The sequence below is a fragment of the Elephantulus edwardii genome, unplaced genomic scaffold (assembly GCF_000299155.1).
Source record: "Elephantulus edwardii isolate Elephantulus edwardi_28Jun2011 unplaced genomic scaffold, EleEdw1.0 scaffold00076, whole genome shotgun sequence".
Lineage (NCBI taxonomy): Eukaryota > Metazoa > Chordata > Mammalia > Macroscelidea > Macroscelididae > Elephantulus > Elephantulus edwardii.
Window position 1 is genome coordinate 3135526 of NW_006399826.1, and position 13707 is coordinate 3149232.

General features: G+C 44.5%; 1 protein-coding gene across 3 annotated transcripts in view; it reads left to right on the top strand.

The window, feature by feature from the left end:
* Positions 1 to 13707, top strand: part of MAPRE2 (microtubule-associated protein, RP/EB family, member 2) — a 165557-nt gene that overhangs the window by 141043 nt on the left and 10807 nt on the right. For all 3 annotated transcript variants that reach the window (XM_006889179.1, XM_006889178.1, XM_006889180.1), the window contains one exon: positions 7576 to 7715. In XM_006889179.1, coding sequence (XP_006889241.1) covers positions 7576 to 7715 — 140 coding nt within the window. The remainder of the gene's footprint in view (positions 1 to 7575; positions 7716 to 13707) is intronic.

Here is a 13707-nt window from a genome sequence, read left to right on the forward strand (position 1 = left end):
TTCTGTCTTGTCACCAGTGTGACAAGAGAGAATTTCACTTTTTCTTTTGTTAACCAAACCTATTACCAATTACAAAAAAACAAACATTCATTTGCTAAAGTGCATGAGCAAGTGATGCAAATTATCAATCAGAGTAAATTCAGTATAGTTCTAGTCTGTGAATTTTATTGTCGCTGTAAATCCACAAGTGGTGCAGACAGCACATTTGAAAGCTAGCAAAAGGATGATGGTTCGACTCCATCCAAAGGCACCTTGGAAGAAAATCCTGGCAGTCTTAATTCCCAAAAAGTCAGTCATTGAAAATCATAAGTGCTGCTCTGACACATCTGGGTTTGCTGCAAGTCGGAACCCGTGTGACAGCAGGTGGATTTTTTCTGGGGACTCTTAATTGGACAAGAAGGACTTGGGTAGGAAGAGATGCTCAGAGGAAAGATGCTGGGACAGCCAGAGTGTGCTTGCTTCCTGAGTGTGTATGTTTTTTAGTGCATGCATCTGTATGTTTTTTAGTATCTCTGTGTTTCTTGTCAACAGTGTTAATGTCATATTTTTAGCTCTTCTGTTTATGATTTTTGGCAGAAGGCTTATAGAAGATTGTGTGCAAAGAATTTCTGAATTCCATGAGTCCTGACCAGAAGGTTAAAGCCAAGTACAGTGCTTTCCGTCAGTCTGAATTTGTTTGGCCTCATATGACCAAAATGCTGTAGCATTTTCCATAAACATTAGGCAAGCTACTAATTATTGACATTAGACACAGCGAGGCTCTGGCTTTACTAAGCCGGTGAATCAGGCCACTCTCTGTTTTTTACAGCTATGGTTAAAATATCTTAGAATCATATTTATACCCCAAATCCTAAAGGCATTAATTAAAATACAACTGCTCAAAGCCTAGCTTTGTAAATCACGGCCATATCCAATGGCTTATGTCAGAGAATTACAGGGACTTGTACAGAATTTATGTCTGTTTTCCTCTGCTTCTGAAACTCCATTTTATTCTGAAAGGGAAAATTAAGGAGGGAGAGAAAAGCTTGAGGGCAAAAAACAATTGCTTGTGAAACAGAGCCACCACTAATTACATTTTCAGGACACCACCATCAAATGCCTCCTTGGGAAAAAATGAAATGTTTGTTAGCTGCAGGAGCAAATCTATATCTGTATTCTAGCCAAAGTAACTGTGCTTCCTTTAAAAGGCGTTATGTAAATGTTGGATTTGTTTGTTTGTTTCGTGGGGTTTTGGTGGTTCTTGGGTTTTTTTCCCGTGTAAGCAATACTGAGAGAAGAGGTATAGGGAAAGAAATAATTGAAACCATCACAGGATAGAGGTGATCTTTAAATCAAGAAGACAGTGAGGACCTAGGAGTGAGGACCCTGGCATTAACTAGGAGTTTGTGCTAGAAAGTGCATCACTTTGCAAAACGGATATACAAATGGTAGCTTAACATAAAAGTGTATCGGTGTTGACTTCACCTGGAGTTGATAACTCCCCAGTATTCAGATGGCTTCCTTATTCTAGACCATTGTAGCAATATTCTCTGTGCAGTCTGTCCTTTGATTTCATAACCAGGAAAATTGCGTCCTTGACAACTTCAGTCTTTTCTCCATCAGTCATAGTTGTTTATTGGTCCAGCTGTGATCTGCAAAATAGGTCAATACTGAAAGAGGGATTGATGAACCATTTCTGAAATGATTGGCTACTAAAAACCTTATGATTCATACTAAGTTCTTCATAAATGTGTTTTTATTGTGGTAAATAGAGAACTCTAACGTTGTTAGCCCATAGTTAGTTCCACCACTAACCCGAAGATGACACCTCTCTGCCAGTTCTAGTCTACCAGTGTCTCCACGGGAAAAGATGGGTCATTTCTTTCTGTGCAGTTTACTGCCTGCAAATACCCACCGAAGTAGGTTTGAGGCTATTAAGTTTGCGTTTTTTAAGTATTATAATAGATCTATTTTATATATAGATAATATCTATTTTGTATATAGATATTATTATTGTGTGCTGTGAAGTCGGAACTGCTGACCCTCCAGAGGGTTTTCAGAGACAGTTAATCACACAGGAGGAGATTGCCCATCCTTCTCCCATTTAGAGTGTGTGTGTGTGTGTGTGTGTGTGTGTGTGTGTGTGTGTGTACACAAATCTCCTCTCATTTGATTTATTACCTCTGAACATCCACTGGAGTGTCAGCTGTGAATTAGTTCTTACTCAGCAGTACAGCAACAACAATGTGTTCACAGGTTTTTCTTATATGTTGTTGCGTGCTGGTTACTCAGAACTGACTCATAGCTGACCCTCCAGTGGGTTTTCAGAGACAGTGAATCACATAAAAGGAGGCTGCCCATCCTTCTCCTACATAACAGCTAGTAGACTCGAACTGTGTGGCTTTGGGTTGTCAGTGCAGCTCTTTACCACCGGATATAGAACAACCAGAGTACAGTTAAAGCTGGTGTGACCAACTGTGAAAACTGTAGCGTCACTGAAACAACTTCTGTAGAAATTGCATGTGTGAGCCTAATTTGCTGTGTAAATTTTAATCAAAGATAATGATATGTTGTTATTATTATAGATGGTATAGATATCATTGTCTTTGGTTAAATTTTACACAGCAAATTAGGTTCCCATTTGATAATTTGTGTACAAGTTAGTCTTAGAGACATGACATTTTTCAGTCTGTCCCACCATCTTCAGCTGCATCTGGTTGGTCCATATCCAGTACTCTAGTTCCCTTGCCCATTACCTTCTCCTCTTTGTTTAAGAGTTATTCATGATCATTTGGTCTCACATAGATGATTTTTTTTAATGGCGCACTGCCCTCGCCGGTAATGTCTGCTATCTTTGTGCCACAGTTATTTGGCTAAAAGGTGACTTCTGGCAGTAGTCCTCAAGTCTCAACCATGCTTTAAATCTGAGCCTTTGGAGGACTTGAGTTCTGATCGACATCTTCCTCCCATTCTGTCGGTAACCAGCTGTTGTGTGCCTGATCCTAACAGTAGTCAGACATCACCAGCTCTTCCGGCCTCAGGGTAGATGTGGGCACCGCTCTGGATGCTTCATTGGACGATTTCTTCTCTGAGATGTTGGTGTCTTTGTTCACAGATGTTACATACAGACCATTAGTCATGTCTCAAATCATCAATCATGTCTTACAAGCGCTTAAGACCCCAGTGGTGCTCACCTCACCAGGATGCAGAATTGTGAATTATTTTTTTAATTATTTTTTTTATTTTTATTGTATTATTTTTACGTATATCGTCAAATCAGATCTGACTGGTACAGGAGGAGATTGCCTCCTCCTTCTCCATCAGAGCATCTGGTGGATTTGAACCACGTACCTCTGGGATTGCAGTGCAGCGTCTTGGCACTAGGCCACCAGAGCTCCCTTGAATTTTTATTTTCCATACCTGTTGTCCTAGGAGACCAAGGTCTTAAACCATCAAAGTCAGACACCCAATCTTGAAATGTATGTAATTAATTATGTCTGAGAAGTGTCTGTAGCTTTGGTCGCTATGATTGGAATTACTCTCTTGTTAAACTTTCTTTATATTAAAATATGATTTGTTGCTTATAAAAAAATGTCTGGAGCGATGATACTTCCCCCCCACCCCCAACAGCTGCTTTCCCAGCCATGCTGTGAGTTACTTTCCAAGGAAGGCTCTTTGAGGGCTGACATTTCCCAGGCCTGTGTGCCCTGTTTGCTGGGCCCATCACTTTCTTTGCCATTGGTTAGAGAATTTGGCCAGTGGACCATCCCAGTCATCCTCCAGCAGCATTTTCTGTGGGCTTCCACAGAGGGGAAGGGTCCTCGTGACCATATACTGTTATTGTTGTTTGCTGCATTGAGTTGGTACCAACCTGCGACTCGTTGTGCACATGGAGGGAAATGCTGCCCAGCTCTGTGCTGTGTCTGCATTATCATCTTACAGTGACTCATTTTCAGAACTACTTCTGAACCTTCCTCTCGGCCTTTCTTCTCTGTCTAACTCTAGAAGCAACATTGAAGCTTGTTCAGTGTCATTGGTTCTGTCTGTCAAGTTGCCTCCAGTCCACAGCAGTCGGGGGTACACCAGTCCTTTGTGGTCTTGCACCGTCTTTACAGTCGGCTGTGCTTACGCCCATTGTTGCTTCTACTATGTCGCTCCTTCTCATCAAGGTTCCTCCTCTTTTTCATTGACCCTTTACTTTTACAAGCATGGTGAGCTTCTCCAGGGACTGCTGTGTCCTGATAACACACCCAGGTCAGTGAGATACGGACCCACCAACCATCCTTTGCTTCTGAGGAGCTCTCTGGCTTATTTCTTCCAAGACAGTTGTGTTCATTCTCTTGTCATCCATGGTACATCCCGTGTTCTTCACAGACATCCCAACTCAGAGGCACCATTTCTTCTTCAGCCTTTTTCATTCGTTGTCCGGCTTTCACATGCATATGAAGCACTGGAAAGTTCCCACTGGCAGGCACCGTGACTGCACATGAGGTATATTGACTGAGAATCAAACTGAGTCTCCAACTTGGAAGGTGAGAATTCTCCCCCTGATCTCTCAGTGCCTCAAATCTAGGCACTCATCACACTGGTGGCCTAGTGGTAAGAAGTTGTGCCGCAATCCCAAAAGCACACAGTTCAAATTCACCAGATGCTCCATGGGAGAAGGATGGGGGCAGTCTCTTCTTGTGTGATTAAACTACTTCTGAAAAACTCCTGGAGGGTCGACTACAGGTCAGTTCCCATAAGCACACAACAAAAACAGCAACAATCACTAGTAAGGGGAAGCATCGAATCTCCAGAATCCTCAGGGGTTCTCCCAAATCAGTAAGATTTTCGGATCACCAATGATTGACATTTCAACTAACTTAAGCCATCTCCAATTTAATCATTCCACCTCTAAAGTGGATTAAACATTCCCTGTATTCTCTATGAAGGAATTTCCCTCTCCCTCCATACCCCCCCTAATAGATAGATGTGTGGGTTTCAGAAGGATTTGATGTTGTCATTGTTTATTGAGGGTGTGTATGACTTTTGCATCTGTAACAAATGACTCCAGGCACCTGAAGACATAATAAATACAAATTTTACAGTCTTCCTGTTTGCTGCTTTGTAATTAGGATATTGGTTGGAACTTGTTACTGCTGTCGGCATAGTTGCCTCTATAACCCTTTGCCGCTTTGTAATCTGCTACTTGTGGTAAATTGTGCAATTGTAAACCATAAAATCCAGGTTTATTTGTTTGTTCATGTATGTATTTAAACCTGGGTTCATTCACAAATGTGTACCACTTAGATTCATGCCAGTAAGCACCTGGCTTACAAAAACGAGTAAGACGTAGACCTTGAGGAGAGACAGCGGGGGATGGGGCAGACGGGGAGAGGGGGGGCAGTGGTAGAGACGTGGACAGCGGAGCCTCTTCACCAGACTGGAGGATGGACAAGCACAGCCAAGCCTCTGCCTCCCGGGGACCATGTTCACAGTAAAAGTGACGGAGCTACCAGTCTTCCTTCTCTGTCTCATTCCCTTGAAGTAAGAAGGGAGTCCCAGCTGACCCTCTGGTGGGTTGCCAGAGGCTGTAAATGCCCAGGGAGAACACGGCCTCTCTGCCCCCTGCGGAGCCATTGGTAAATGCCAACCCCTCCTTGAGTTTACCTGCTGATTATGCCTCCAGAGGTCCCTGCATCTGCTCATCCATCTACTATATAAGCATATGTTCTGTGGCATTTGTTTTGACTGTAGAGCTTAATTTCCTCTGTCTGTGCAGTGTTTTAGATACTAACATTTCATCATTAACCAAACTTCATATGGAGGGAGGTCTTATAGTAACATCTGCCACATAGATATATGTACGTATGTATGTGTGAGAATGTGTATGTGTGTATACGTAAGTGATGTGAAACATGGTTAAAATGCTGATATCTAGATCTCTGAATTATAAATGTTCATTTTCCCTTTCTACTGGCATAAAGAATAATATATAGCCTTGGCCCTTAAACAGCACGGCCGTGATCTGTGATGACCCACTTACTCGGATTCTTTGCCTGTTGCTCACGTCTTGCTCATCACCCCCACATGCACGGGTGGCCAGAGTCACGTGGCGTTCCCAGCGAGTACTCTTGAGCTCACCACAATGTCAACAGGAAAACCCAATATAAGTAGGCCCGCACTGTTCAAACGCATGCTGTCCAAGGGTCAGGGGTATCTCATACATGGATTTTGTACTGCATGGGGGGGTTGGCAGCCCTAATCCCCACATCCTTCAAGGGTAGACTCTATGCTATACCGTTTATAGGGCAGTACCTTGCCATGTATCATGTTCCCCAAAAGCCTCGTACCTAATATTCTCTAGTCCGTTAGTGAGCCTTCGCTGAATCAGTTATTAGGTAGGAATGCTGCCAAATTGTGATAATTTTTCCCCCCGCAGCGCCTCTCCCTTTCTTATGCATCAGGGTATTATAAAGAAGAGCTTTGTAGTCTCTTCCTCTGTATCTTAATGGATGCAGACCCACGGATGTTGTGTTTTTCCAGTGCATCACAGTAACTCATTCCAGGCTCACCTTGCACTCTGCTTGCTGGCTTCCTGGAATCAAACCATTTCTTAAGAAGCTCATTTAACGCAAATAGCGTTTAGAAAGCAAGATTTGAGCACCAGGAACATGTGCTAGTATTGAGATGTCCTTGTTCTCAGACTTTGCAGTAACTGAAAAAGGGAATGTATTAAAAGAAGGGAGAATAAAAGAACGTTTTTGTTCTTCTAAAGTATCAGTCTGTTATAAAATCTGTTCTCTTGTCTGTTAGAAACTCAATTATGGTGGTGCTTTCAAAAAAAACTCTAGGGAAAATTACTACATAACTTGGAAGGGACTGGGAGCATTATGCTGAGTGAACTAACTCAGTCCCATAAGGACAAATACTGTATGAGATCATAATTGTAGAAATAGAAAGATAACTAGTGAAAAGTGTATGAGGATCCAGGGTGGAGAAGGGAGGAGCAGAGGGGGTGAAGATAGGAATGGGGGAAATCATAGGTTCACACAATTTGATGGATGGAGGGAGAGGTGGGTAAAGGAAATGGGAAGGTTCTGACGAGGATCTGGAAAGACGGGGCATTGGTGGGCCTAGTTCAGTGCTGATTCATTTTATAAAATATAGTGGTCGGGAAAAAAAAATAAAAAATATAGTGGTCGGGAATGAGTGTATGAAACACAATGTCAGTGAAGGATAGTGTGAAACACAATGTATACAAACTTTTTAAACAAACCAATATAAAATAAAGTTTAAAAAAAAACCAAAACCCAGCATGTTACTGGGATAATGACGGGCATATAGACTAATAGAGCAGTAAAAAAAAAATCAACCAAAACCGAACTCTGTAGGGAGAAAAGGGGCACTTAATTTGAGCAGGAGTGAAACCAAAACAGTGCCCAGAAATGTAGAATAAGCTACTCAGGGAGACAGTTGTTCAGTCACATGACTTCCTTCGTGGGATGTTATATGTGTAACAGAAGAAATACCTATACCAATCTTTTCTGTCCTATGTGCACTACATATCTAAAAGGCATTTCTAATGTTGCCAATATGTTCGGTTGCTTCCAGGTGCGGCTAAATCAAGTCCAGCATCTAAACCCGGATCCACACCTTCTCGTCCCTCCTCAGCCAAAAGGGCTTCGTCCAGCGGCTCCGCATCCAGATCCGATAAAGATTTAGAAACACAGGTCATACAGCTCAACGAACAGGTAACTCAACTTCCCAACTCCGTCTTTGGTCTGTGTCGGGGTGAGAGACCAGATGACCCAACAAACTTAAAATAGGGGTTCAGGGAAAGTTAAGGCAGCACCATGGGTTCCCAGCCAGTAAGAATGACAGGAGCTGTTTGAGAAGATAAAATCATTGGTCTATTAGAATAGACGATGATGATACTTACCTGGCAGGGGAGATACCATGATCACGAAGGTGGTTTTCCCAGGGTGAGGCTTATCCATTGCACTCCGGATGTGCTGACCCCTGCAATTTCCCCAAATGTGGGAAACTCGACTGCATAATTTGTGGTAGTGGGGGACTGCGTTCACGCTTTCGCCTGGCGGGGGGGAAAAAAAGAATAGATGATGAGGACGATCACAAATCTCAAGATTGGACACTGGGATTGAAGAACGGACAGCTCAGGTGAGGTGCAGGCTAGCCCTCCCCTCTGTGTCTCCCAGTGACCATCGTGAGCTCCAGACCAGACCTTGACCTCTCCGACCTGTCTAAAGAGTGTTGGCTGGCTCCAGAGTTAGACCGTCTCCCTTGCTCTCTCCCGCTTTGCTTTCTTTCAATAATTGTTTGTTCAGCTTATTTTATGTGTCAAGTGTTATGCAGGACACTAATAAGATAATGGTGTGCAAGACAGAGACGGCAGTTGTAAAGGCAGGCTGTACAGAGGAACAAGACTTCATCTTCCCGCGGTGGGAAACAGTTCAGTGCTGCTGACGCACTGAACCCAATGTTGGGGGTCAGGAAGGCTACACGTGCGCTTGAAGTTACAGTCCTTTCTTTGTTACACAGTACACCTCGTAATGAACAGGAAATCGAGCTGTCTTGGAAATTCAGTGGCTCATCTTACCTAAGCACTGGCCGTGGAGTCCACACCAACTCCTAGTGGCCCTAGTAGAAACAGTGCTCCACAGGTTTCCAGTGGCTGGTTTGTCAAATGTAGATTGCCAGGCCTTTCTTCCAAGGGGCCTCAGAGTAGACTCAAATCTCTAGACTTCTAATCAGCGGCCCAGTGCATGATGGTTTGCACCCACCAGGGACTCTTATGTTGTATCTTATTGGATTTATACTATTAATTTTTACTTATTTTGTGTGTGTGTGTTTGTGTACCATCAATTTGGATCTGACTGGTGCAGGAGGAGATTGTCCCTCGTTCTCCAGCAGAGCATCTGGTGGACTTGAACTGTGCTCCTCTGGGATTGCAGTGCAGCTTCTTGCCACTAGGCCATCAGAGCTCCAACCCACCAGGGACTCTTGTGTGCACAATTTAAAAGGGATAAACACGTGGTAGAGCAGAGCCCCGGAGAAGCCACCTGAGCTCAGCCTGGTGGAGACGCTTCGTCCTGGCTGCTCCCACCACTTAGGCAGGAGCCTGTAATCAAGGGCCTGGGGCTGTTTCCCAGCCACTTACGAGGGCATTCCAGGTGATTAATCGTGTGCATGATGAGTCTGCAGCAAGAGTCTGCAAACCATTTTTGAGATAATTGTATATTTGCCATCAAGAATCTACTTGAAAAGTCGACAGTTGCCTAACTAGGGTGTTTCTTTACCATTCCGATCACTTTAATGAAGAAGATAAAGCCTGGAGTCAGACAGTGGGTACAGTTCTGATTCAGAAACTGTTGAATGTGCTAATTAACCACTGATTCTCAGTCTGAGCCCATCGAGTTTCTAATGATAAGCTCAGTTCAAATCAAAAGGCACTTAGAACAGTTCCAGGGAAATCAGAGGAGGCCCAGAGAACTAGGCAGTGGGTCAATAGTGCTTAAGATTTCTAGCTCTTCTCCTCTTGGAAACTCATTCTTGTTGATATCTGTATTACATCATGTTTCCTCCTGACTCTGCTCCTGCCTTTTCTCTGTCTCAACCCTCAGTATTTTCCAAAACTCAACCAAAATTATAGCCACACTGAGGCCTCACAGTCCTGTCTTTCCACCCAGCGCCGCCCTCCCCACTCCCTGGACCCAGCTGTGCGTTCCACTTAGCTCTCTGAGTCACACAAAGGACCCCAGACATCCCGAGAGGCTCCAGACCCCGAAAATGACTCAGCCAAATTATCCTATTATCCAGAATGCCATTCCAGAGACATTAACGGGAGACAGACATTCCAGTGGTCTTCCCCTTTCTCGTTCTAATTCCTTCATCACTTTGCAAAGGCTTCGCTTCTCGCATGCCCCGTGATGCATCCACATTAAGTCCGAGCGTCCTTGCTCCCTCTTCGTCCCTCGGAGGGTCTTACAACACCCCACACTGTGCTCCACTCATTCAACAGCTATTTGCAGAGCACTTGCTCCATATTTGTCTCCTTACTGATTTGTTATTGCTCCGCACATTCTCTGCCCTTGAAACCAACAAAGACGACTCTGAAGTTGGTGAGAGTCACACCAGTAGAATTAGGTTGCATCTGAGATTATTAGGGCCAGAGGAGGTTAAGAAAACATGTTTAGGCTGTAGAGTGAGTTACAGTAGGATGCGGAGACAGCGACAAGTGCCATAAACCCTAAGAATTTTCATTTGCTTGGCCTCCTGCCCTTTTTTCAAGCAGCCTCCCATGATACACTATAAAACCACCACGGTGCTGGACCATGCCCATGATCGAAATGAATCAGAGGGTGGAGGGCAGCAAGACATAAATAAAATCATCCGGAGCTGCTTCTGGACAGCGGATTAGCAGATGGGATGCGGTGTGGCGTCCCTGCCTTGCTGAAGACCACTGGCTGGATAGAGGATGGCTCTTAGTTGGCCCAGGCAGACTCGATGAGTGTTGACTCGGCCTGGCAGGGCCTGGAGTATGTGGAGAATCCTGAAAAGAAACTTCCCTCCTTACCACTTTCCTTTTGACTTCTCTCACAGGTCCATTTGCAGCATCTCTTTCCTCCCTTAGTCTTTAGCTGGGACACATAAGGAACTAGGGTGGCACTGGAAGGCATGGTGGTATGGTGGTTAAATGTTCTGCTGCAAGCCAGACAGTCAGAGGTTCAAATCCATTGGCCACTCCATGGGAGAAAGACTTAGCAATTCCAAAAGGGATTGCCATCTAGGAGCCCCCCGTGAGGCGGTCCTGTCCTGTCCTGTCCTGTCCTGTCCTGTCCTGTCCTGTCAGGTGGCTGTGATTCATGTTCTCCTTGACATCTCCCAACAGCAGGCTGGCACTGGTCTTTGTGAGTGGAGCTAATAAAATGGAATCTTGTTTGCCAGTTCATCCTTCATTGGACTTTAGCTGCTCTTGGCTTTTATTAGGCACTGTTTCTAGCTGAGCAGCTGTTACCTAATACATCTGGAATATCCCCAAATGGGTGGTGGATTTCTCCAGAATAGTCAGCTATTTGTTCATCGTGCAGACCCAGGCACTCTCGGAAGGCCAACAGAACTCGTTCTCCTGGGTCGAGTGTGTCCAAGAGCCGCTCCTTGCCTGGTGGTGCTGAGGGGACAGCTGAGGAGTGGTAGCGTGCCGTAAACTGCCAAAACTCCGTCTGCTGGCACCAGCTCCAGGCTTGAGAGAGACTCCATGGCCAAGGCCAGTGAGATGGCTGGTTGATTTAAACGCAGGAAAGAATTTCTCGTTTTCTCTTTTCTAGAATGTGTCACGTTTGTCTACAGATAGATAGTATTAACAAAAATATGATAGGAATTGAAAATTCACAAATTGACCCTCCACAGTTTTCTGAGAATGGTTCAGAAATGTTCATTGAGAAAAGGTTTTCTTTTCTTCACATCTTTATATTCCTGAGCAGGTGGAGAAGGAAAGGGCTGATGGTGAAGGGAGGAGATACTCTTCCCCCTCCTGGCCCGAGAATCTCCACAGACCAAAAAGAGGAGAGGCAGCAGAGGTTATCCTTCTAGAGAATTCTCTAGCCATCAACTGACTCTCTGGGCTAAGGGAAAGAAAGCCCATCATCTCTGAGAACTGCCTCCTAACATGGCTTGGCACTCATTAGAAAGAGGCTCTTCTACAGCTCGTGGTAGAAGCTCTTCTTACCCTATGAATTGTTCACCTGAGACCACTGCCAGCGAGTTGGTCCTGACTCTGGCGCCCTTCCATTGGGTTTCCAAGACTGGAAATCTTCACAGAAACAGACCGTCATCCCTCAGATCTGCTGGTACATTCCGCCTGCTTAGCTTTCAGTCAGCCCAGCACATTACACAGCTCATCATTATCAGGGCATAGTTAGAGTTCACCTAAATCTTCAAGAAATGTTGGCGAAAACCCAGGTCAAGGTAAACACAGTGGAGCTTGACTGTATCAGACTGCACCCACATCTCTAAGTTCTGGTGACTGTTGACTCCCCAATATCACAGGTGCTAAAACCACCGGAATTTTGACAGTTTTACACATTGCTTTTGTCAGGATCCAGTTGGTTTTTTCCATCAAGTTTAGTATGATTAATTGAGCAACAAAAAGAACGAATTCATTCAACCAGTTCTCTTGACACCTGTTGTGTGGCAAGAATTGTGAGCAGTGGTGAGCACAAGAGGATCTTGCTATTTTGTTGAGTGAAACCAGTAACTATAAAGATATCTGCTTGTGATAAATGTTATAAAAAAGAAAGGCTGTGTACAGGTGTCTGGCAGAGTGCATCAGTTGTATAGAAGACACATGCATACACGCGTGTACATTCACAGACTTACACATGCACAAATACTGAACAGTCCCTGGGAAGCCATCATTGGCAGAATGAGTCGACTTCCCTCTGGAATTAAATCAGTCTTGTAAATAACAGAAGTGAGCCCTCCTCTACCAACCAGTTTATTCCAGCCTTGGAACTAGGGGTCTGACCATGAGAAGCCAGTTGTAATTCTTCCCAAAGAAGTCAATTCTAAAACTCACTCTGTCGACTTTAAAATAGGATCTGGTTTTGCTTAAGGGGGAAAATCTCTGAGCACGTTTTTGATGCAGAGATTTATACCCCATCTGCCCCCTCACAGTGAACATAGATGTGAAAGAGGGAATTTAGGTCAAGAAGGATTCAGTGAGTATTCACTTGTCGTCCCCCCCTCCCCAAAGCCCCAGCCTGGTTGCACAACAGGTCAGTACCTACTGCTCACCAGAAGGTTGGTGGTTCAGACTCAGCAGTACCATGGGAGAGAGACCTGCTTCCATACAGATTACAGCTTGCAAAACCCTGTCAGACACTTGTACTCCATCACATAGGGTCACTGTGGGTCAAAATCTAACCACCCAGCACTTGTGAACTGTACTCTGAAATGTGCAACATGAATGAATCAATGAATGAATGAATGAAAATCCAATTTTTCTTTAAATTTTCATTAAAATCACAATTTTAAAAAAAAACTACACAGCTAATAAAAAAACAAACCCTGTACTCTGCTTTTAAGTTGTGTGTCGTCTACTGGGAGAGACAGACATATAGACAAGACACAAACAACAAACACAAATGATAACGCCTCTCAGGGAAGTGGGAGGAGAGAGCAGCGGGCACAGAGGCTGGATTAGCTCCGTGGGGGTGTTGGTGGTGGTAGCACTGAGGGGCCCCGGGCCTGAGTCTCAGGGATGAGTGAGAGTGTGCCAGGTGAGCAAGAGGAGGACAGGCAAGTCTCCACCTGTATCTGTCAGATCTGATTTGGTGGTGGCAGTGGGGGTTATGTGCCGTCAAGTCGCTTGCTACTCATAGCGACCCTATGTACAACAGCCCAAAACTCTGCTCTGTCCTGTACCAATCGCACCGTCTCTGATACACCCATCCCAATTACCTCATAGTCCACCTCATAGAGGGCCTTCCCCTCCTGCGCTGTCCCTCCACCCTCCCAAGCATGATGTCCTTCTCCAAGGACCGGTCCCTCCTTACAACATGTCCAAAGTGTGTCAGACGGAGCCTCAGAATTCTTGCCTCCAAGGAGCCGCCTGGTTTAATCCTTTCCAGGATGAATCTGTTTATTTCCTTAGCAGTCCATGGTACCCTCAATACTATTCTCCAGGATCACGGTGTTACACACACCAAAAAAGTAATAAAATAA